The sequence below is a fragment of the Numida meleagris genome, chromosome 1 (genome assembly GCF_002078875.1).
Source record: "Numida meleagris isolate 19003 breed g44 Domestic line chromosome 1, NumMel1.0, whole genome shotgun sequence".
In the NCBI taxonomy this organism is placed as follows: domain Eukaryota; kingdom Metazoa; phylum Chordata; class Aves; order Galliformes; family Numididae; genus Numida; species Numida meleagris.
In genome coordinates this window covers 174,335,813-174,358,615 of record NC_034409.1, presented here as the reverse complement: position 1 = coordinate 174,358,615, position 22,803 = coordinate 174,335,813, and the positions used below count along the sequence as shown (strand labels likewise).

The window sequence follows — 22,803 nt, the reverse complement described above, 5'->3', positions numbered from 1 at the left end:
CAGGATAGTCAAGCCTTCAAATCTAGATTTCTCCAATTTAGAGTTAAGGATGTGGTGTGGGACCACGTCAAAGAGTTTGCACAAATCCAAGTAGTTGGCTTCAGTTGCCCTTCGTTTGTTCATTGGTGCCATCACTCCGTCATAGAATGCCACCAGATTGATTAGGCACAATCTGCCCTTGGTGAAGCCATGCCGATTGTCTTGTATCACCTTCTCATCTTGCATGTGTCGGAGCATATCTTCTGGTCTTTTTTGATCTTCTCAGGCACAGAGGTGAGGCTCACTAGCCTGTAGTTTACCCGGTCTTACTTTCGTGTAAACGGGAGTGATATTTCCCATTTTCCAGTTGCCAGGGACTTCACTTGACAGTTGTAACTTCTCAGATGTGGTGGAGAATGACTTGGCAACCACGGTAGCCAGTTGTTTCAGGACCCTGGAATGCATATTTTCTGCCTCCAGTCTTAACCTCTTTCTTGATTTCCTCCTCATTGGTGAGTACCAGGTCCAGTAACGCTTCACCTCTTGGTCTGTCAAATAATTAGTTCGGGAAGTTATCCTCAGTGGACTCCAGGAATCTCCTGGATTGCTTGCAGCTGTCCGTGTTGTTTTCCCAGCAGACATCTGGGTGTTTGAAATCGCCCGTCAGGATGAGAGCCTGCAAGCACGATGCTCCTTTTAGCTGAAATAAGAAGGCCTCATCAACAGGCTCTCATTGATCAGGTGGCCTGTAGTAGACCCCAACCATCAGGTGTCCTTTATTGGTGTGGTCCCTAATTTTAATTCACAAGCTCTCAACTTGATTGTGGTTGTTTCTCAGAGGCAACTCTCAGGGAAGCTTTATTTAATTCCTTGAGGGTTTTTTTTTTTTTTTTTTTTTTAAAATAATGACTGGCTTCAATTTCTTGGGAAAATACAGCATCTTAGTTTGCCAAATTACACTTAATATGTAAATTAATCAGAAGGGAATAAACTTGCTGCTGTTTCTTTCGTATACAGAGACTACTTCAGGTCCTTGTAACAGGAGTTACATGCAGTCGCTGTTCTGGAAGGCTGGAAACAGCAATAGAAAATACAACTAAAGAAAACATGATATCTATGAAAGTCCATCTCTGCATGTGTTTTTCATCTGGGAACGGTTCTGTAGGACTTGGGCTAAAAGTGTTCATGAAAGTATTTAGCATTCTGCATTCACTAATTGGTCACCTGATTCCTGAAATGCTTGATTTCTATTTTTCTGTTTCCAGCATCATACTTTCCTCCACCCTGGTTAAGCCTAGTGAAGCCCTGGTAGTTGAAAGGCTTATTTTGTCTTGATTTCAAGGCATGTGTAGCAGAAGATGAAACATAAAGAGTTTAGCCCCACTTCTCATGATTTTTCTTTAAGAAAGATTCAGTTTTCCAAAATTCTTTGAGTTGTTTGCCTTAAGGAAGAAGGTGATAGTTCTTTAGTGGCAGTGAAATATAGTAATGTAATGAGAGTGTTTTTTGTTTTGTTTTGTTTTTTAAACTTGCCCATGAGATGCTATCTTGCCTTTTTCTTAACGTGGCAAATAAATGTGAAGAAGGGATGTGATTCTAATGGACAAAGACAAGCTTGCAATGTGCTGATAACTGCTGCTGTTGATACTTAGTAGTTAAGGTGAGAAGTTTTTACAAAATATTGTACATGCTGAAAGCTGAGTTCATCTGTAAGATTCAGACAGTTGAATGTTTTAAATTAGAGGAAGTTTATTATTGCAATTGCAGGTCCCCTTTTCTCTGATCAGGATCACTAAATGCAGTTCTTAATCTCATTGGTGTTCATCTTACCTTTTGGAATTCACTTTGTAAAGAAGGAGGTGGATTATTAATAATTATGCATTCAAAAATGAAACTTGTGCAGAAGTAGCATGTATTTCAGCCTGGCCTTTTAATGAATTGGGATGCCTTGTTGGTTTCAGAATGCATTTAACAGCTTCGTAAAGAATTATGAAGAATTGGTGAGCAAAGGAAAAACTCACACTACAGTGGCCAGTTTTCTGCAAGATGTTGCCACGGTGTAAAATGAGACCTGCTAGGAGACCCACAGGGGATGTCTTTTAGCTGTCACTTCAGTATTAGCCTGCGGGAGGGACTGTCCTTTCCCTTCTCAGTAGTTCTCTCATTAAGAAGACTCAAATGTCAAGTAGACTTTATAAGGTTCCTACATCTACATCTTGCTTTGTAAAATGTTTGTGTTATTTTCAATTTGCCTTTCATCTCTATGTGGTTTTGTGGGCTTTTGGAGGATTTTTTGTTACTGTTGTTGAGGGATCCTGTACTTGCTCAGGGAGGTGGTGGAGTCACTGTCCCTGGAGGTGTTCAAGAAGTGTTCAGGTGTTGTACTAAGGGACATGGTTTAGTGGGGAGATAATGGTGGTAGGTGGGTGGCTGGACTGGATGATCTTGGAGGTCTTTTACAACCCCAAAGATTCTGTGTTTTTTAGGAGAGGAAGAATGTTATTTGGAGAAGGTAACTTAAAAGAGTGCTACTCTCGAAAGGAGTTTTGCTGATGCTTAGTACCGTAGGTGTTTTAAGAGGCAGCAGGCAATTGCCTTGGCAGCCTGCTCTCAGCTTCTGAATGGCATCAGCACCTCATGTGGGGTGAGGGCAAGAAGTTGCATAAACTGCAGAAGGTGGGAGGGGCTGGATCAGGGAGTGCTAGACAGAAAGCCGTAGGAAACCAGATTTTATTCTGCTGGTATTTCTTTTTAATATTGGAAGTAATATCAGTTAAAAAATTAAGAGTTTGAGCATGTATAGCAAAAAAATTCAAAATTACTGTCTTTAAAAACAAAACCACCACCATCACCAAAATAAAAAAACCAAGAACAAACCAACCCCAAACCACAATCATCACCAGTACCAAAACAAAACAAAACAAAACAAAACAAAAAAACAAGCTCCAAACTACAGTATAATGGCTGCATTCTTGACTGGAGCATTTCCCTGAAGAATTGCATGTGAAAACTGGTTCAAAGGAAAGAGCACTCGGAAGTACATTAATTACCCATCAGTATTTCAGAAACATTGTTGTCTTGTTTGTGGGAAGCATTTATGTCCTCAGTTTGCATGGCAGTGGTCTTAATGTTGTTATGGAGAAAAATAAAAAATGTATTCTACATCTTGGAGTAATACCAAGATTTGGAATTGGCTGTACTAATTTATGCTCCTACTAATTTTTGCTAACTGGGTTTACAACCATTTCTTTGCATAGTTAAATAAATCCTCATAGGGGCTTGTTTCCTCCATAGCTGCAACACTACATTGCTAAGATAGTCCTTAATTATTGTGAATTTCCAGTTTGTACTTATTGAGCTGAAGTTCAGAAAACTGATGGCATTGGCTACTGAATAACGTTTTAAAATATCTGTGTAGAGAAATACATAAATATAGAACAGAAATAAGAGGTATTTTGATAGTCTAATATAGAATAATAATTGTTCCTCTGTTATCTCTGATATTGTTTAAAAATTAGCAGACTGAACTGGCCTTAAATTATCACATGTTCAAATAAACTGTCTCATATTAAGTATAATTCCAAACTACTGCTTAGAAGTCATGAGCCTATTTTTCTGTAGTCTGTTCTGAAGTCACTTATGGTTAAAATAATTTGCTTTTTACTAATTAAGTTGTGTCACTTTCTTACAAATGCTCTTGAGAAGAAAATATTTTAAGCTTTCAGGAGAAAAAGTCATTACCAAAATTTCCATACAACATCTAAAAACCAAATAGGTTCTTTTTTGATTCACAAATATGATTTTAATTAGAGAAATGAAAGCTTTTTAATTGCTTTAGTACAATTTAAAAAAAAAAAACCCAACTCTTAAGTCTCTTCCAAATGAACTTATGCCCTTGATAGCACTGAATTTTTCATTCCGAAACATTTTAGTGCTGCATGGTCTTTAAATGGAATATTACTCACAAACAGTGCATGGACCTTGAATTGACAGTATTGAAAAAGGCTGATCTCACTGGCTTATAATTGTGTTAAGCAGTTTTGTTTAAAGGGGGCATTAAGGCTCTTTTGTACTTTATGCTCTCATTCCAATTCTGAGGAGATCTGGTGCCAGTTGCACATCCTTGCTCTCAAACTGGTTTCTATAGAATAACATTTCTTACACCCTTCTGTGATGCTCTGTGATCTCTTATTGATATACAGCAAATTAAACACAGGAGAATGATGGGTGCTGCCATTGGGATGGAGCAGTGCTGGACATGGGCACAGACTGGAGCCGAGTGGCTGAGAGCAGCTCAGCAGAAGGGACCTGTGGGTGCTGTGACAGCAGCACAGTATGAGCCAGCAGTGTGCCCTGGTAGCCAAGGGGCAAAACACAATTTGGGGATCATTAATACAGCCAGCCAGTCAGAGGAGATGATTCTCCTTCCGGGTTCAGTGATGGTGCATTCTCACTTCGAGTATTGTGTGTGTTTTTGGGTTCAACAGTGTAAAAAGTATGTTAAGGTGCTTGAATGTTCCCAAAGGAAGGCACCGCAGCTGGTGACAGGGCTGGAGCCATGTCCTGTGAACAAAGGCTGAGGACATTCAGGCTGCCCAGCCTGCAGAAGAGGCCAAGAGGTGACCTCACTGCTCCCTGCAGCTCCCTGAGGAGAGGAAGCAGAGGGAAGTGCCAGGCTCTGCTATGGGGAACCAACAGCAGGTCAGGAATGGCACAGAGCTGCACCACGGGAGGGTCAGACTGGGCATTAGGAATCATTTCTGTATCATGAGGGTGGTCAGACACTGGAAGAGGCTTCCTAGAGAGGTGGTTGATGTGCTGTGCCCATCAGCGTTCGTGAAACATTTGGACAACACCCTCAATAATATGCTTTAACTTCTGGTTAGCAGTAAGGTGGTCACGTAGTTGGCCCCAGTGATCTCTGTACGTCTCTTCTTCCTGGAAGTATTAATTTCCACTAGCTTTCCGTAGTTTGTTCTGTGTATATGTTTGTTTGTTTGTTTGTTTTCCCAAGATGACCAGTTCTAATAGCCTTTGTTCTCTCAGAAAAATGTCTTCTCTTATCTGGCATGTGTCCAAACTCTGGTAAATGCATGCTCTCACCTCATTCATACTGTCATCTAGCAATACCAGTGGAAAACAATCTTTCTCTTCACACAGAACTTCTCTTTCATTCTCACTCAGCCTGTTTCTGTTCAGGTGCCGTGCCCTTATCTGTCAGATGAGTTCATCGTTTTGATAGAAAACCTGTTGGGATGAGGGTTGGTCAGCATCTGACGCAGTTATGGGGCTGTAGTGCGTGGACAGCCAGTCTGTGACCCGCTGGGCAAACGCTCTGTGCCAAGGCAGTGACCTGCTTGCTGCAGACAGCATCCTTTCCTGTGAGTCCGGGGGGAACTGCCAGTTTTTAAAATGCAAATGTGCACTGAAGTCCAAGGATTCTGTGAAGCACTGGCACACTGTAGTGCAGGTCTGCGTAGCAGTAAGTAGCATACTTCTTGCCTTGGAATTGGTGCGTGTTGTCTATGTTGACTGCATGCTCTGTGTATACCTGCAGTGCTCTTGTCACATTCTAGCTTGAGCACATGACTCCAGTGCCTTTGTAGAAATGGTACAACATCTTACAACGGGAAGACTGAAACAAGTGCTTTGAAAGAAGAAGGGTGAAATATGTTTTGCAAAACAAAGGCTGAATGCGTGCTGAACAAATTCATTGCTCTTATTTCCACCGTTGTAAATGCAGTCTCTCTTTTTCTGTAAATTCTAGGTTGTGAGCCATGCCTTTGGTGAAAAGAAACATTGAACCGAGGCATCTCTGCCGAGGAGCTCTACCAGAGGGAATTACTAGTGAGCTGGAATGTGTAACAAATAGTACCCTTGCTGCTATCATACGCCAGCTAAGCAGCTTGAGTAAGTATCTGCAGCTTCTTTCAAGTTGTTGTTTCCTGATGAAAAACTGAACAAATGAAAGGCTCTGAAATAGCTTGTTGTAATAGCCAAACTGATTCAGGACATTGCCGCCCATGTAATACAATATATTGTATATATTGTAATATAATAATATAATAAGTATTGTGCTAATTCATTACTTTTATGTTCTTTTAAATTTTTAAACAAGCAGAGCCTCTCTAACATTTTTAAGTGTAAGGAAGAAACAACTATGACATAGTAAACTAGAATTTTTTTCTAAGATGTGAGAAATTGGTGCTAGAAACTGAACTAGCACTTGAGTTGTTCTTGGCTTTCAGTTGTCAAAGATGAAGACAGCAAACTCTTCCGCCTCTTGTGATTAAATAACAGATTTGACTGAAATTTCAGTTTATTTAAGGTGTTATTATTTCTTAGGGCTTTTTTTGATGTGTGTGATCAAATAATATGAATGAAATCAAACATATTAAAACAATGGAATTTGCCATAAACAAATCTGCAGGCTACTGCTAGCATTATCTCCATACAGAACAGCCTGCACAATACACCTCTCAGCTGACAACTGCAGCTAGCAGTTCTAGCAGCAGGTCTGGAGTGCTTGCAAGAAGAATAATACTTCTTAATAATGAGAAATCTGTCTTCTTCAGAAAGCATCTCACAGTCAACAGCTGTTGTTTGTGCTGATAATTCTGGTCCTAGAAAAGAAACGATCAATTCATCAGTTTTTTTCACTTTGCAAATGTAAATGGTTTGTTAAAGTCTACATGGTTAGACTGTGGATCCCACTAGACTGATGTTCAGTTTGTGATGATACTAAATAGCCTGTGCTTAGGGAGAGAGTACCAGATACACCTCATGTTGTGCTTTCCAGTGGTCAGTGATTTAGGGATTTTCTGAGCTGGAGGTTTATCTGAATCATGCTATGTAGCAAGCTTTTGTAAACCTATCATCTCTGGAATTGTTTAGATGTGCTCAAATAGAATTGTGCATTTTTCATGCACAATGACCTGTGGCAAAATGTCCCACAGTAGAAATTGTTCCCTTTTTTCCTTTTGATACCTCTGAAACATAATAGAAAGTGGTTACCTTTCATGTTTTTCTGTTATTAGCTGTGATTTTATAAATCATTATTGTCCTCCTAGTGATATGCTGTAAGTTGGAGTGTCCTGTACTGTTAACATTCTTTTCAGAATGAAATCATTGTGTAATTCTGTTGATGTTTATTTCTGTCAGGGACATTGAAGTTAGAGGTTTTTTTTAATGTGGAGTTGCACTGTAATCCAAACAGTGTCACAGTGACTTTTTGTCATTAGTTCCCTAAAAGTTTAAGGAATGTTGGTTTTTGACTGCTGCTAGACGTTTGAGTTGACATTTTCAGGGAAGTATCTAAGTGATTGTCAAATTGTGGTGGTTTTTTTTCTTTTTGAGCAGTTGCCACTAATTTAGAGCTTAAGGTTATTTATAGTTAAAGCATATTTGCGTTTACTATCATTACCTTCAAAAACTATTTCATTTGGCAGTTGCTCTGTATTGAGTTTCAGAAAGTGAAGAACGGCTGATGTTTCCTGATGACATTCAAGGATATCTGACCTCATTTTGGTGTTGTACAATGATTGCCAGATTGTGGTTAATAGTTCCTTAACATCTCTGGCTTGTTAAATCTTGCTAGGAATGCGAAGCTTTCACTTCTCCAGATACAGTGCTGGGGCTAGTAAGTCTGTTACCTTGCGTATTCACATCCTCTTACGACTGCTTCTGAGGAAGCAATTCATGTCTGCTGCTTAGCAGATTTCTCAGGTCATCAGAAAGCTTTTCAGACAGCCCCGATGTACTGTATTAGGGTCCGGTTAAAGATCTGTGTGGGTAAGTGATGCGTCATTTGTTTTAACAGATGAATGTGATTTTTAATGAGTGAAGTCTTACAACCAGGCTTATCCACAGTCTAACAGGAAAATTTGTCATGTTTGCGGAGCATATTTTTCAGACGGCACTTGTTTTTTTTTGCCTGTTTCAAGCCAACTGGGAGCAAGGAAATGATTGTAGAAAAATATTGTGCTTGAGCTAATGTAGTATGTCTTGCTGACAGTATCAGAGCTTGTGGGTGCTCCCACAGCATGAAGCATGGAGAGAGCAAGTGCAGGTCCATCTTGCAGTCATACTGTGTTTTAGTGTTTCTCTGTAAGCCCACCGTAGATTCTAAAAACTGGCAGATCTGTGCTGTTGCTTACAAATTGGGCTTGCTTCTGCTCTTTTCACAAGACGTGAACAAGCACTTATCCAGAGGGAATGTGATCTCAGTGGAGTTTTTATTTTTTCTATTATGACTTCAGATTTGGGTTTGTTTGCAGCCAGCTGGCTTGGAGCACAGGCAGAGTAAGCAGAGTTCTATATGGAACTGTGCTCCTTATGTAAGGCAAAAGCTTGACTGCAGGATTCACCTCCACTTGGAGGAAGAGAATCTACTGTGTCGGAGGACTTGTGAGCATTTACAGCCTGTATTTGTAAGTATGATGTTTGCTTTATGGGGTAAACACAATGAGGGAAGACCTTGAAGAAACACCTTCCTTAAATACTCTCTAACTTTTGGCAGTGGAGTTTGGACTGATGGCAGCATGGCTCTTACCATTGAAAAAACTGATCTCTGCAACAGGATCTGTTGCACTGTGGTTTTGATGCTGACTTAAGGTTATGTGTAAGAAATAATTACGTCTGATTACCTTTGAAGACTAAGTATTAAAGCCATAAATGTACTCCTGTGTTGAACATTTCTTAATCAGATTTCAGCCTGTGCATTAAAGTACTTGTTATTTCAAGTTGGCATTATAACTACTTGGCTTTCCTTTCTTTGAGTCTTTAAATATTTCATGTTTCTTTATCTTTGACTTCTCCATTGATTCATATACTGTCCGTGAGGCTGAAATTTCATTTCTAGATGAATATAAGCTGTGGCAAGTTCAGAGCTCCTTTCGTTGACCTATATGCAAGTTTTACTATACAACATAAAAATAGAGAAAAATGTCATCTGTGGGGATTTGAAGAACATTTTCCTTCATGGAAAGAGCAGCGCCTACCAACTTACTTCCTTATTTTTTCTTGGATTGGCCATTGGCTCAGAATTTTGCTGTTTTGCACAAATATGTGAGCACAGTGTGTCCTGCTTGATGTGACCTCTTCACTGCTCTAAGTTGGATCAAGTTGTAAGGTTGGTTATTTTACTATTGGATGCCCTGCTATAGGGCCCGTGAGGAAGCAGGTAATTAACAAGACCTGGTCAGAAACAGCCTACTGCAATATGTGAAAATCAATTGTAATCAATTCACATGGTGTCATGTCTAGGGATGTTGTAAGCTGATATGTCAAGATGGTGTTCCATGGAATCACTGCAGAACTTGAATAGAGTTATTATGATTTCAATTATTTGGGAAATCCCAGAAATATTTAATGGTGCTTGGAAATTTATTTTGTGGTTTCTTCTCTCTGGTGACAATGACAGGACTTGAGAGAACAGTATGGAGCTGTGTCAGGGGAGGGTCGGGTGGGTGTTAGGATGAGGTTTTTCACCAGAGGATGGTGGGCATGGAACAGGCTGCCCAGGGCAGTGGGCACCAACCTGCCAGAGTTCAAGAAGCATTTGTGCAATGCTCTCAGACACAAGGTTTTAGTTTTGGGTGGTCCTGTTTGGGAGTGAGGAGTTGGACTTAATTATCCTTGTGGGCCCCTTCCAACTTGGGATATTCTATGATCCTGTGATCAAATACATAGCTGTATGAAGATTACCTGTGCAAGTGCTAGAATGGGGCACTCCTGTTAATTGACATTAAATAATTTTGAGAAGAGGGATTTGGTGAGGCAGTATCATGACTACCTTTCCCCTCAGCTGTTTCTGTGGGTAGGGGAAGCCTTAAGAAGGACAAACTGCATAATTACTATTTTTCAGCAATTATTAAGATTGAATGTTGGGATGTACTTAATGGCTTTTACATGAAATCTTACAGTACCAAAATCAACTCTTCAATTGAAAGATTTATACTTGGAACTTAAATAGCTTTTCAGCATGTTTGGGTACTGATCAAATTTTCACTTGCTGAGTGGAAAGTGGTTGGTTTTGTTTTTTTTTTTTTAATTAATCCCTATTAAAAGTATATTCACAATCAAACTTTGACTTAGTCTACTGACAGATAACAGACAAGCACGCATCTGTGTGGCCTTTCTAGTGATGATGTCTTTGATCTCAACATATTAAGGTAAACTAGCATACATTGAAATGTAATGATGTTTTGAGCTCTGAACGCTGGTGGCTGAAGAATGTAAGACCTGCTTTAGTTAGTTAAAGAGTTGAAAAAAGCCCAAATGAAATTGAATCAGGCCAGGATGCAGTGGGTAACAACAACTAGGGAAAATGTGGGCCCTCTCCTGGATGAAATGGGAGACCTGGTTACATAGGACAGTGGAATGGCAGAGGTACTGAATTCCTTATTTGCTTCAGTCTTCAGCTGCAAGACTGGCCTTCAGGAATCCTGGGTCTCAGAGATGAGGGGGAAAGGCTGGAGCAAGGAGGGTGTAACTTTTGGTGAAGGAGGATTGGGTCACGGAATGTCCAGCAAACCGGACATTGACAAGTCCGTGGGCTCTGATGCAGGGCACTCATAGGTTCTGAGGGAGCTGGCTGATGTGATTACAAGGCCATTTTCTGTGATCTTTGGTCAGTCATGGTAACTAGGAGGTGTGCGAAGACTGGAGGACAGCAAGTGTCTGGCCTGTTTCCAACTAGGCAAGAAGGAGGACCCAGGGACCTATGAACTGCCAAGAGGGTCGATGGCACTCTTATCTGCACTAGGCAAAGCGTGGCCAGCAGCTCGAGGGAGGTGATCCTTCTCCTCTTCTCAGTCCTGGTGAGGCTACACCTGGTATGCTGGGTCCAGTTCTGAATACCGCCAGTACAAGAGAGGCATGGACATGCTGGAGAGAGGCCAACATAAGGTCATGAAGATGCAGAAGTGACTGAAGCATATCTGCTAACGTGGGGGACTAACAGAGTATGGAAGTCTTGAGATACTCGATACAGAAATAGTGGGTGGAGTTAAAATTTAATGACAGCAATGTCTTTGTAATGTAGAAGTGGGGGCTGAGACATAAGTAGGTGCAGTACTATCAGTTTAGTGGGTTGGTGGAATCTGAAATTTGTAGGAGAATTTCTGGTGCAGGGAGAATGTTAAAATGGAACTGAGAGAATGACCACCAAGGCAGGAGGTGAATGAGATGGATGAGGGTGTCTAGTACTTTGGGAGAAGGGAGGTCTGGGGAGGGGATGGGCAAACACAAGATCCTGTGTGCCAGAAAGGGTTCGGTTTTGTCACGTGGCAATCCTATCCGCTGTAGCACATTTAATTAGGATAGGATTTATGACTACAGATCTAGACTTTACTAAATGCTGTTATAGTGATTAAGATAACATGACGATTGAAGGGGAGGCTGAAAATCATAGAATCATAGAATTAGCTAGGTTGGAAAAGACCTACAAGATCATCCAGTCCAACCATCCACCTACCACCAATAACCCCACTAAACCATGTCTCTCAACACAACATCTAAACGTTTCTTGAATACCTCCAGGGACGGTGACTCAACCACCTCCTGGGCAGCCCATTCCAGCGCCTGACCACTCTTTCAGAAAAGTAGATTTTCCTAATGTCCAGTCTAAATTTCCCCTGGCGCAACTTGAGGCCATTCCCCCTTGTCCTGTCACTAGTTACAAGAGAGAAGAGGCTGACCCCCAGCTCACCCAGCTCACTACAACCTCCCTTCAGGTAGTTATAGAGAGTGATAAGGTCTCCCCTGAGCCTCCTCTTCTCCAGACTGAATAACCCCAGCTCCCTCAGCCGCTCCTCATAAGGCCTGTGCTCCAGACCCCTCACCAGCTTTGTCGCCCTCCTCTGAACATGCACCAGGGCCTCAATGTCTTTTTTGCAGCAAGGGGCCCAAAACTGGACACAGTACTTGAGGTGGGGCCTCACCAGGGCTGAGTACAGAGGGAAAAAACTGCAGATTCTTCTTTTGCGCTGTGTCAACTTCAGGCAGACCATGGTAAATGTGGGCAATGTCATCTCAGTCTCACAAAAGGCTTCAGTGACAGAGCAACATGTAGGAGGAGTGTAAAGCTGAGTGAGCCATCTTGTCGGAGAAACTTCCTTCAGTTTGCTTCACCTTTCCTTCATTTTAATGTTGGCTTGTGCTCGTGTCTATAATTAAATAAATGTTCATGACTGTAGGTTACTAGATCTTAGTTTTCCGAATTTACTTCAGCAGTTTTTGTAGACAGCAATAATTTTAAGTCTTCTGTTTCATTGTGGAGGCAGGTTTTTATGAGCAGCTTTATGACGCTTGGCAGTATGTGTGCATTTTTTGTGTACGTGGGATTTGGGTTTTTTTTGTTGTTATTTTAAACAGACGGCCAACCTGGATGTCCAGAATAGACTTAAGGTAACATTTAGAGTACGACTTGAGACTTTGTCCAAATCTGTTGCCCAAAACTTCGCTAAATGAAGAACTATGCTGTTGCAATCCTACAGATAGTGTTTTATTATAACTGCATGATATTGAAGCCATTTGTCTTGTATTTTGTAACTCTAGCAAAGAGATTTCCTTGCCTCTTCTTATACAGGTAAACATGCTGAAGACATATTTGGTGAATTGTTTAATGAGGCTAACAGCTTCTACATCAGAGCAAATTCCCTTCAAGACAGAATCGATCGCCTCGCTGTCAAAGTTACCCAGCTGGATTCAACAGTAGAAGAAGGTAGGTAATTGCATGAAGGCGTTGAGCCAGGAGCGATGTTGACAAGACCACTGTATTTAATTACACAACAGTTTCTCTCTTTTCAAAGTAATCCTGAACCAATATTTCATCTTGATTTTTCCCAGCGTGTGTTACTAAGAAAACATGTTTGAAGAGCGAGGGGAGGAAAAAAAAAATCTCAAGTCATATAACTGTCTTCATTTTTGACTTAGTATTACTTGATGAAACCCCTAAAGTAATGGAACTATTAAGCTGCATTTGTCATGAGGAGAACTTTAGTCTGTGAATAAAATAAATCGTAAGTGAAGAAGTCTGCACCTTACTGGAAATAAACTAGTAAATGTGAAAAAGTTTGAGACAGTAAATCTATTTATTTCAGGATAGGGTGGTAACAAACTGTTTTACTAGTGTCTGTTCAGGATCACTGGCTACAGTTACCAAAGATTTTAAAGTACTTCTTATCTAAAGGAATCACTGCATGTCTGCTTTGACTAGCTGAAATTCTCTAGGAGGTCCTAGTCACTAAAAACAGTAGTTTTTGCTGCTGTGTCCTCACTTGCTTAAACATTTGGTTATTAACATCATAAATCATAGAATCGTGGAATCCGTAGAGTTGGAAGGGACCTTTAAAGGTCATCTAGCCCAACTCCCCTGCAATAAACAGGGACATTACAGCTAGATGAGGTTGTTCAGAGCCTGGTCCAGCCTCCAGTGGATACTACTTGTAATAAATTTAATAGTATTAATTACACAGCTTATATATTATATTTAATATTACTATTCATGCCAATATTAAATGGTGCTATTAATATTTAATAGTATAATATTTAGCCTTCCATTTCTAGCGAGCTGGTGATTGGAAATCATTACGTGATGCGTATTTTTTCTGTTTTGAAAAATGTTAACTGGAAATGAAATCACGAGCTATATGGGAACATAAGCCAAGCTCTTAGTGAGCCACTAGTGAGCTTAGATTTTGAGGCGTGTTGTGGTGGTAATACAAGCAAACTAGATGATATTTGTAGGGTGAACTTGTTCCATGTTGAGATGGGTGATGTTAGACTTCATGATTTTCAAACGTTATTTTTGGAATAACCTCCTCATTTGAGGTTTTTTTTGTGTGTGTGTGTGTGTATATGCTAAGGTCTCATTTGTATTGCGGGACACCTTTTGTTAGTATCCAGAGTTCTGAGGGTTATTAAAAAGAATGTTGAAAGGGGAAACTAGTGAATGGGCTGAGATTATCAGTTCTTATATTAAGTTGTCATCAGTTTATACTTTTGCTATCACCTTCATGGTAATAAGCTATATGTATATGAATATGCATATTATATACAATAAATTTCAGATATAATGTCATTGTAGATAAGGCAGTGAAGACTTCAGTTCTCTGTTTGACAGTCAAACACAACACTCTCCCCTCCCCACCAAATGTCTGGTTGCCTAAGAATAGAAGATAACATAGCTTACTGTCACATTTAAATTGTGATTGGCATTATCTGGAGCTTTTTAGTAACGGATGCTCTCTTTCAGGGAAATACATATTAAGCACAAAAGAAAGTCTAGCTACACTGACAGGGCTGTGTACCAGAAAAGATGCAATAAAAGTATGTTATTGGAATGTACGAACCTATTTCCCCCCGTAGGGAGATGAGGAAGACTTAAGATTGAAAGACATTATCAGTTATATGGGAACACTGGGAATTGAAAGATAGTAAAAGTCGTGGAATGCTCTCACAGGAATTCCAGAGGCTGTAATTTAATCATTAGAGTGGGATTGAATGCTGATGGATACCAGATGTAATTATAAACCATGCTGCAACAGAGGAATATCAAACTTTGTGTTTCATGGCTGAAGCCAGGCTGTCTGCTATTAGAAATCCAGGCTGAACCTTGTAAAAAAGAGGGGACTATTGCACATCTGCATATGGCAGGATTACTTCATCAGCTTCCAAGGCAAACAGTTCGTGTTCCTGTTATTTCAAGTGGACTTATGGATCAAGTGGGATGTAAATTTGATTTATTATATCAATTCTTACATGCCCGTGTACCTATATATCATGATTGCTCCTGAAAAGTACAAACAAATCTTTCAGTTTTCCTTCTATGTTTTTTTCTACAGATATTTTTAAATAGTTAACATAAAATGAACTTGCATTTAATTTCAGATGTATGTTAAGTGTATTTTTTTTTAACAGTATCACTACAGGATATCAATATGAAAAAAGCATTCAAGAGTTCAACAATTCAAGATCAGCAGGTAGTTTCAAAGAACAGCATTCCTAACCCAGTGGCTGATATTTATAATCAGAGTGACAAACCACCTCCTCTGAATATTCTTTCACCTTATAGGTATGGAAACATTGAATGATTGCATTCTTCTATTTTGTATGAAAAGAGTGACTACAGTGGATGGGAAAAGCTTTGTTGGTTATTGAGATTTGTTTTTGTTGAAGACTTCTCTGTTCATGAAAACAAAAATTGCTGTTACCATACTGAAAATCATAGGTTGTACCTGACAAAAAGTCACTGTATTTCAGTATAACAGTGCTCCATGGCAGCATGAAATCAGAGAGCAAGTGCCATTCATGATGTAAAAAGTGAAAAGAAAATTAACAATACAGTAGACAATGCTTTCTTTGGCTAATTTATCTAGAAATTTGGTTTTGTTGCTTTTGCCTTCCGTCCCTTCTCCCAGTATGTATGTACATGTGTGCTCACACACTCTCTTTTTTTTCTCCTGATTTCATGTGTTAATGAAATTGGTTTCACCTGAAGGGTTGCAGACAAACATATTTTTACTGCATCCTTTAACTTTTGATAGGTACTGGATTATGAGATTTGTGAGATCTGTATAAAGCAGGAACTCGATCTCTGTGGTAGCTTTTTTGAATATTTTTTTTAGGAATGGCATAGAACATTTACACTTATTTTTTTCTTTTTTGTAGCTTTTACTTGGAAGATAAAATTATTCAATTTATAGCTGAAGTGCACTGTTTTACTCACTGCTGCAGACAATTGTGTTCTGTATCTGTGGGCATCCAGTGATTCTTTTATCAATCAAGTGTACTGCACAGCTGTGGTCCAGTTTGTATCGGGATAGTACTGTCAGTGAGCTTTATTGCCTTCTTCCTTTTTTATTAGGGATGCATTAGTGAAATTTACTTAAACTTTAAAGTCTTTTACAGCTACTGAATTTAAATTATTTGCTTTGGATGAAGTTTAAACTAACTCCAATTTGTAGTATGATCAAAGCTGAAGGGATGGAATAATGGCCCCACGACTTCCTTGAATAAGTTAGATCTTAGTAATGAGGAGATCTAGTGCACAGAATGTAAGGAGATAGCCACTGTAAGACCAGGTAGTATGTAAGATCTGTTTTCTGTACCCTGATCCAGCAGTCTGGGTGATCCTGGGTGCTGCTGCCAATTGGAGCTACCAAGCTCATGTCAGCTCTGTCTGAAATCCTCCTAGAACAGTTTGACAGTACACAACCTTCAGTTGCTACCACCTTCCTAGCTCTTCTGCCATTCAGAGTAGTGATGATCTTGTACTTCCTATCATAAAGGCAAAGGTACTCAGACCTAGCTTTTCTCTAAATTCAGATCCTAAAGCTTGTCCGGATTGAACCAAATACTCCTTTTCCAGTTCTTCTGAGTCAGCTGAGTTCTGTGCATAACTTAGGCTCCTCTGTCTCCTTCGCATCCTATCTTGGCACTGATGATCTTGTAGCTGCAGGAAATTTCACGCTAGCAGTCAGCTTCCACTTGGGAGCATGCCTCCTGAAAGGCCGTGGATTTCACCCCAATTTCCTGAAAATCTTGGAATGAGTCAAGCCAACTGCAAGTTGTTAAGTGCCAGGAGTGGCATTTCATGCACTTGACATGCTGTCATTTCATGATGCAGAAAAAATAAATTTGGATGTTCTTTGAAGGTAAGGTTTGTTAGTTTAAAAAGGCTGGTTCATATTTTCTTAGCTTCTATTCTACTGTATTTCCAGGGATGATAAGAAAGATGGATTGAAGTTCTATACTGATCCTTCCTATTTCTTTGATCTTTGGAAAGAAAAAATGTTACAAGATACTGAAGACAAGCGGAAAGAAAAGAGGAGACAAAAGGTAAAAGCAGAAACGTAATAAGAAATAAATGTATTAAAATTTTGTGTACACTTGTCTGGACATAAGAATTGCTAGGCCATAATTGGTTTGTGTGCACGGAAGGATTTTTCCACTTCATGAGTGGTTGTAGACTCTGAGTCATTTCAGTTTTTATAGCTCATAATGTCTGTTTTAAGTTGGCAAATTGAATGTTAGGAGAACTATAGTTGTCTTCCAACATACTTTCTTTAATCGTTTGCCAGTAACTGCATATTAATACTCAGTGAAATGGCCCTGTTGTACTTTAGGAAAAAAAAGACCCTGTGATTTAGGGGGGGGAAATGAATTAGAAATATGGTTCTGTTTTTTTAGTTCTTTATCCAGATGCATCATCTGTAGCAAAACATGTGCTTATTCAGAAGTGTGTACTCTGTTTTTTAGGTCCTCGGTAGTAACTCTTCACTTTTCTACACAAAACAAGATAGTGAGATGATAATACTCAGCCAAATTATGTGCTTTAGCACCAAGAATAGACTTATTTTAGGTATAAGATTCCTTACTTCCTCAAAGTTCAAAAACAACAACAACAACAAAGACTTTTTCTTAGAAAAGTGTCTTCAGTCCTGGATTCTTTTCAGCAGTTTGCTTGAGATGTGTATATGAAGCAATCAAAATGTCTTGTTTAATGGTTTTTAGCTTTGAATGGAGAATTATGTTGCAACTTTTGGAGTTTCTCTCCTGTAAATTTTTGATCAAATGTGAGGACCATAATATTACTGATGTCCTTTCTTTCTTTCTTTTTTTTTTTTGAAGAGAGTTTTACGCATTGACTGCCTATCTTATCTGACAGCAGGTGCTCTTCTAGATAAGTTCAGTGAGAGATAAAGGATTTGAATTAAGATGTAACAGGTGCACAGACTTCAGAGGAAATAGAAGGAAAATACTTAGTTTTCAGTACACGTATATACACAAACATCATAGATATTGGCACCTGTATAGGAATAGATGTGTGTAAGTATAAGTAGGTGTTGTATATCATGGCACATACATACACCTGGATATATACTAATATGTATGATACCTGCTTAGAAATCTATCTGCAGGACATGACTACAAGGGAGTTTTACTATTGTAATTTTATCAAATGACATTTATTCCTTGTTCCAGTGGCTAGACAAAGCTTTCTGACTACAACATTTTTAAACAAAACATGAAGACTTAGTTAACTGCTTGAATTCAGCAGCTGTTTTAGTTCATGATTCTAAAAGTTTTGGAAACAAATAACCAGATCTTCCTGTAAGGAGCATGAGTCAAAACTGTTTTCTGTTTTGAAAGGTATCTCAGTACTAAATACAGTGGGAAAAGCTAAGTAAACATTTTGAGTACAAAATATTGTCTGAAGAACAACACTTGGTTATGTATCTGATTACATAAAAATTTATGTGCAGGGTTATAATCCTCAGTATGATAAGATATGAGTTGACTGAGAGATGGGAAGCAATTCTAGCAGCTTTTGTTTTTGAGTATTTTATGGGGAAAAAATGTATGGGGTTAATTAAACCTTTGAGGTTTTTTCCTTCCAGCCCTTTCTTCCTCCTTCAAATCTAGAGCTTTTCATTGGAGAAAGAGATAAAAAGAAACTGTCAACTGTTAAATTTTTCATTCTGATTTGGTACTAAAAAAGGGAAAATGTGAAAGCCTTTTTTAAGTTTTTAACATAACATCACTTGAAAATGTTTGGATGCCTGTAGAGATTTTTACAGAACCTTTTATGTCGAGACTTGCCGTCAGACTATTTTTGGCAATGCGTCTCACTTATTTCCACCCATGGTATATTTTTTGTAGATTTTAATTGCCATATTACAGTCTTCAAACAAGATGCAAAATATACTCTGTTCCAATCATGTAGAATTATAGCCATGCATCTCAGAAACAGATCTTCATAAATTCTACCTGGAGTGCTATTTGATTTGATTGCATGTACAACAAGATCAGCTAAGAAGAAAGCAACGCAGATGGAAATTTGCATAGAAAGATGTGGCTTTGACAAGTAGAACTCAGGGTTTTTTAGCATTCCAGAAGTTGATGTGCAAATCAGCATATTATCCTCCGGAATCTTTGGAGAGCTGCAGGGTTGGGTTGAGACGTTCACTCCACAGGTTGCTTGAGACTTCCGTTTCTTTTGTTCTTGTCCCTAAAGTGCCAGTGACTGGGGATGAATCCAGGGCATCTCCTAACAATTCTGTGGTTAAAGTTATACTTTGGATCAACTAAGAATTGTGCCAACGGTTTATACTTTACAGGAGCACGAAGTATAAAGCCCATTGAGAAACTGAGCAGAATAAATAGATATGTATTGTTTAGCGTATTACTAACTATGCAGTCCAACTAAGATGACCAAATGTAGCTGGTTTTTAGCCTCAACATTTCAGGTGGTCAATGAAGATTAAGAACACTCTTTGCACCAAAAGGTGTGTTTTCCTATGCTATGTTGGTAATTTGCCTTAAATGTTTGAATAAATCACAGCAGAAAGTTGGTGAGGCGTTTCATCTTCCTGCCTTCAAATATCACAGGTCTTCTTTCAGCTGAACTGTGGAGAATTTTAACACAGAATTCCTCTGATTTAGCTATTTCAGCTCCAAATGAAGCTGTAATTTTATTTACAAGTTTAAAATATGCAATATACTCCCTGGTTTTTTTTGTTTGCATTTTACTTTTGAGCTTTCAGTGGATTAGTGCATAAGGGTACAATAAGTTAGAGTTCGGCTTTCATGTAGCAGTAATGGGAAGGGTGTGACTGTAGACCAGTTGTTAATCATTCAGTCACCCAAAGGAAGGTTGTTCTACTTTGCTTTTTAGTGTTCCCCAACTTTTCATTAGGAATAATTAGTTATTCAGATCATTAGAAAACTCTAAATTTGGGGGGTTTGTATACTTGCATTTCAAACATCATTGATGACTTGAGATGGATGTGATCTTGTAAATTTTATGAAGTCAGGAAAATGTTAGGCTCATTGATCTCTTTTTTTTTTTCTTTGAAAGCTTTGAAAATAGTTGCTGAAGCTACTTTCAGTTACAGGCTGTTTTTCCTTATAAAGATGCTTGAAATATTATTTGCTAACTCTTGATGTAAATATCAAACTTAAAATTAACTTAACTCTGAAGGCTGTAATATGCTTGCTGTATGACTGAAGCCACTTCCAGCCAACAGATGAATGATGTGCCTGCTTGCTGGCTTAACCTATGGCATTTCTTTGTCTACCACAGCTTCTATTACATTTAATTAAGAGGAAGTAACTCTCCTTAACAATGCTTAATTTTCATTTAAAAAAAATGTTTCTAACTGTAGTTATTTTTGAAGTCTTCAGCTCCTCTAAAACTGTTTACTCATTAAACCTAGAACTACTGCACATTGTTCAGTGCATGGAAGTGTTTCTGCAGTGTGTAAGGGCTAGTAAGATCATCCTCTGTTCCTGGAACAGCATAAAGCTGCTCTACCAGAGTTCTATACGGTTTGTCTGCTGTTGCTATTTGCCTCGCTATTACTGAAAAAAGTGTTTTAGAGATGCCTTTAGATAATAATCTAGAATTCAGTACAAGAAGAGTTTAGTACAGTTTGAGTAAAAGGGATTCCAGCGTATTTATTGATTTAGCATACTTACAGATGATGGTCTGGGAAACCTATCCAAGTCTGACCCAATAAAATCAAACTAAGACTTGGGTGTATGTTATTGTTTATTAATAGACACACATGTATTTACCTTTTTTCATAAAAACATGGTGATCTCTTAAAATTAAAAAAGAAAAGCAAGCTCTTAAATAGGTGGTGATGTGTAAGCAGTCATGTAAGCACTCTTGTTTGTGCAGGAATTGTGCTGAAATGATTATCTTCCAGGGAGTGTTGTACATGATTCCAAAGGCTGACATTTACTTTAGAAACTTAAAGAAAATGGATAGTAGTGACCCTCAGAGGGTGGAATTACTTTTCTGTGAGGGGAAAACACTAAAGCAAGTTTACAATTAACCTGTAGGCTTGCTTGTACTTCTCAAATACTTTGAGTTGGTAACAAAAGTTAAGGAAATGCATCAGGATAAAAGATCAAAATAAAAACAAATTTAATTTTGCAGTGATCAAATGAAAAAGACAGATGTGAAGCATTTAGCAAGCGTGGGGAATAGAAGAACTTCGTGTATTTAAAATAAAGCACAATTGAACCTGTCTCCCTTCTGCTCTGATTCCCATATTAGAAAATGCTGGTATAAAGAAATGGCATTAAAAAAGAAGGTAAAGTGTTGCATAACCTGAATAAATAAGGGAGCAATGCTAGAAAGTTTGAGAAGGAAAAAGAATTAATAGGCAGGAAAAAAAAAGGAACCAAAGTGGTTATCTTTACGTAACATAACATTAATCAGACTAAAAAGAAAAATTACTCACTGCAGGGCCAGGAACAAGAAAGTGTTGTCAAGAACATTTGATAAAGATTTTTCTGTTCTTGTTAATGCTAGCGAAGGTAGCTCAGCAGGTCCATGATCCAGACATGCATGAGCAAGCCAGAGATCCAAACAAAGGCAAGCAAATATTTGTTAAATTTTTAGTTGCATAATGCCAAGTAAATTGCTTCAAAATTATTTAATCCATGCTTTTTGACAGCTTTGGGAATTTATGTTCATCCATGAGATGAACATAACCATGAGAACCATTATGTTCATCCATGAGATGAACATAACCATGAGAACCATTATGTTCATCAATGAGATGAGATAACCTTTTTCTCTTTTCCTTTTTGGTTGGACTCTGACTTACCAGCAATCCCTCATACCTTGAAGGTAGAGACTCAGGAATAAAATGCTTGCCTGTCCACATTTTACTTCACTCCTGTCTAAATACAGTTGATTATGCTTGCATTATCAGAAGATCAATATAATTATTTCCTGAGAATTTTGTAACAGCCAAAAGATTAATACCAAATTATAAATAAATAGATTAAAGAGGTTCCATCTATGAGTTAGTATTGTAAAATGTGGATTCTTGAGCTGATTTTAAAAAATAATAATAATAATCCAATGCCCTTGTAAGTATTGAGGAAAAGAGTAGCACATAAATACCTCTTTCAGTTTGGCATGTTCAAACTTCCTTATTTTCCTTCCGAAGCATGGAGTTAGGGAAAGCATGGAGTCCCGCTGCTGGGAGATCTGATAAATAACCACTGACGTTGACTGGGCCTGAAATAGTATAGAAAGATTTCAAAAGCTAAGCCAACGGAAGTAATCAAGCTGTAACATATCGCTGGCCTGAGTATTACTGACACACTGCAGGGAGAATTAGTGTCATTTGAATCATTTGTATGTAGGATAATCAGAAGCGAGACAAGGAGAACCAGGAGAAATGCTGGTAATTTATGAGATCTATGAAAAGAGGGCATGTTAAATAATAAAAACAATAGGTCCATGTCACACTGGGACATGCATGCTACAGAAGAAGGGCAAAGTGGCATTTTTCTGCTTATGGGGTTCATAGCTTAAGGAGTTCTTGACGTTTTCAGTGCAGAAAAATTTTATGAAGACTTGGCTTCGTCTGTAAATCTGGTCTTATTTTCATGCACTCTAACTGCATTTTAACCTGCTTTTTTCCTTTCCTTTTTTTTTTCTCTCTTTGCTTGCTTTATTTCTTTTGTTTGAACATCAGGAGCAAAAGCGTATAGATGGCACCACCCGTGAGGTGAAAAAGGTTAGAAAAGCCAGGAACAGACGCCAGGAGTGGAATATGATGGCATATGACAAAGAGCTTAGACCTGACAACAGGTTGTCTCAGAGTGTGTACCATGGAGCATCTTCCGAGGGATCCCTGTCCCCAGATACTAGGTCTGTTTACAACCAAGCTGTTTCTTACGCCACAGTTGTACGTTCCCAAATACTGAGTAGAATTAGATGTTTGTACAGGCTGGGAGTAGTTAGAACGGACAAAGCATACAGTGCGTGTTTTAAAGCTCTTCTCGTAGATA

General features: G+C 38.7%; 1 protein-coding gene across 6 annotated transcripts in view; it reads left to right on the top strand.

The window, feature by feature from the left end:
• The window catches only part of WASF3 (WAS protein family member 3), a 67,039-nt gene that overhangs the window by 35,858 nt on the left and 8,378 nt on the right, over positions 1–22,803 (top strand). For 4 of the 6 annotated variants that reach the window (XM_021378954.1, XM_021378935.1, XM_021378939.1 and 1 more), the window contains 5 exons: positions 5,747–5,889; positions 12,569–12,703; positions 14,902–15,055; positions 16,704–16,821; positions 22,488–22,663. In XM_021378954.1, coding sequence (XP_021234629.1) covers positions 5,757–5,889; positions 12,569–12,703; positions 14,902–15,055; positions 16,704–16,821; positions 22,488–22,663 — 716 coding nt within the window. In that variant the 5' untranslated portion in view covers positions 5,747–5,756. Of the gene's footprint in view, positions 1–5,746; positions 5,890–7,935; positions 8,409–12,568; positions 12,704–14,901; positions 15,056–16,703; positions 16,822–22,487; positions 22,664–22,803 lie in introns of those variants that run through there. The other 2 variants (XM_021378962.1, XM_021378958.1) reach the window with 2 other exon arrangements.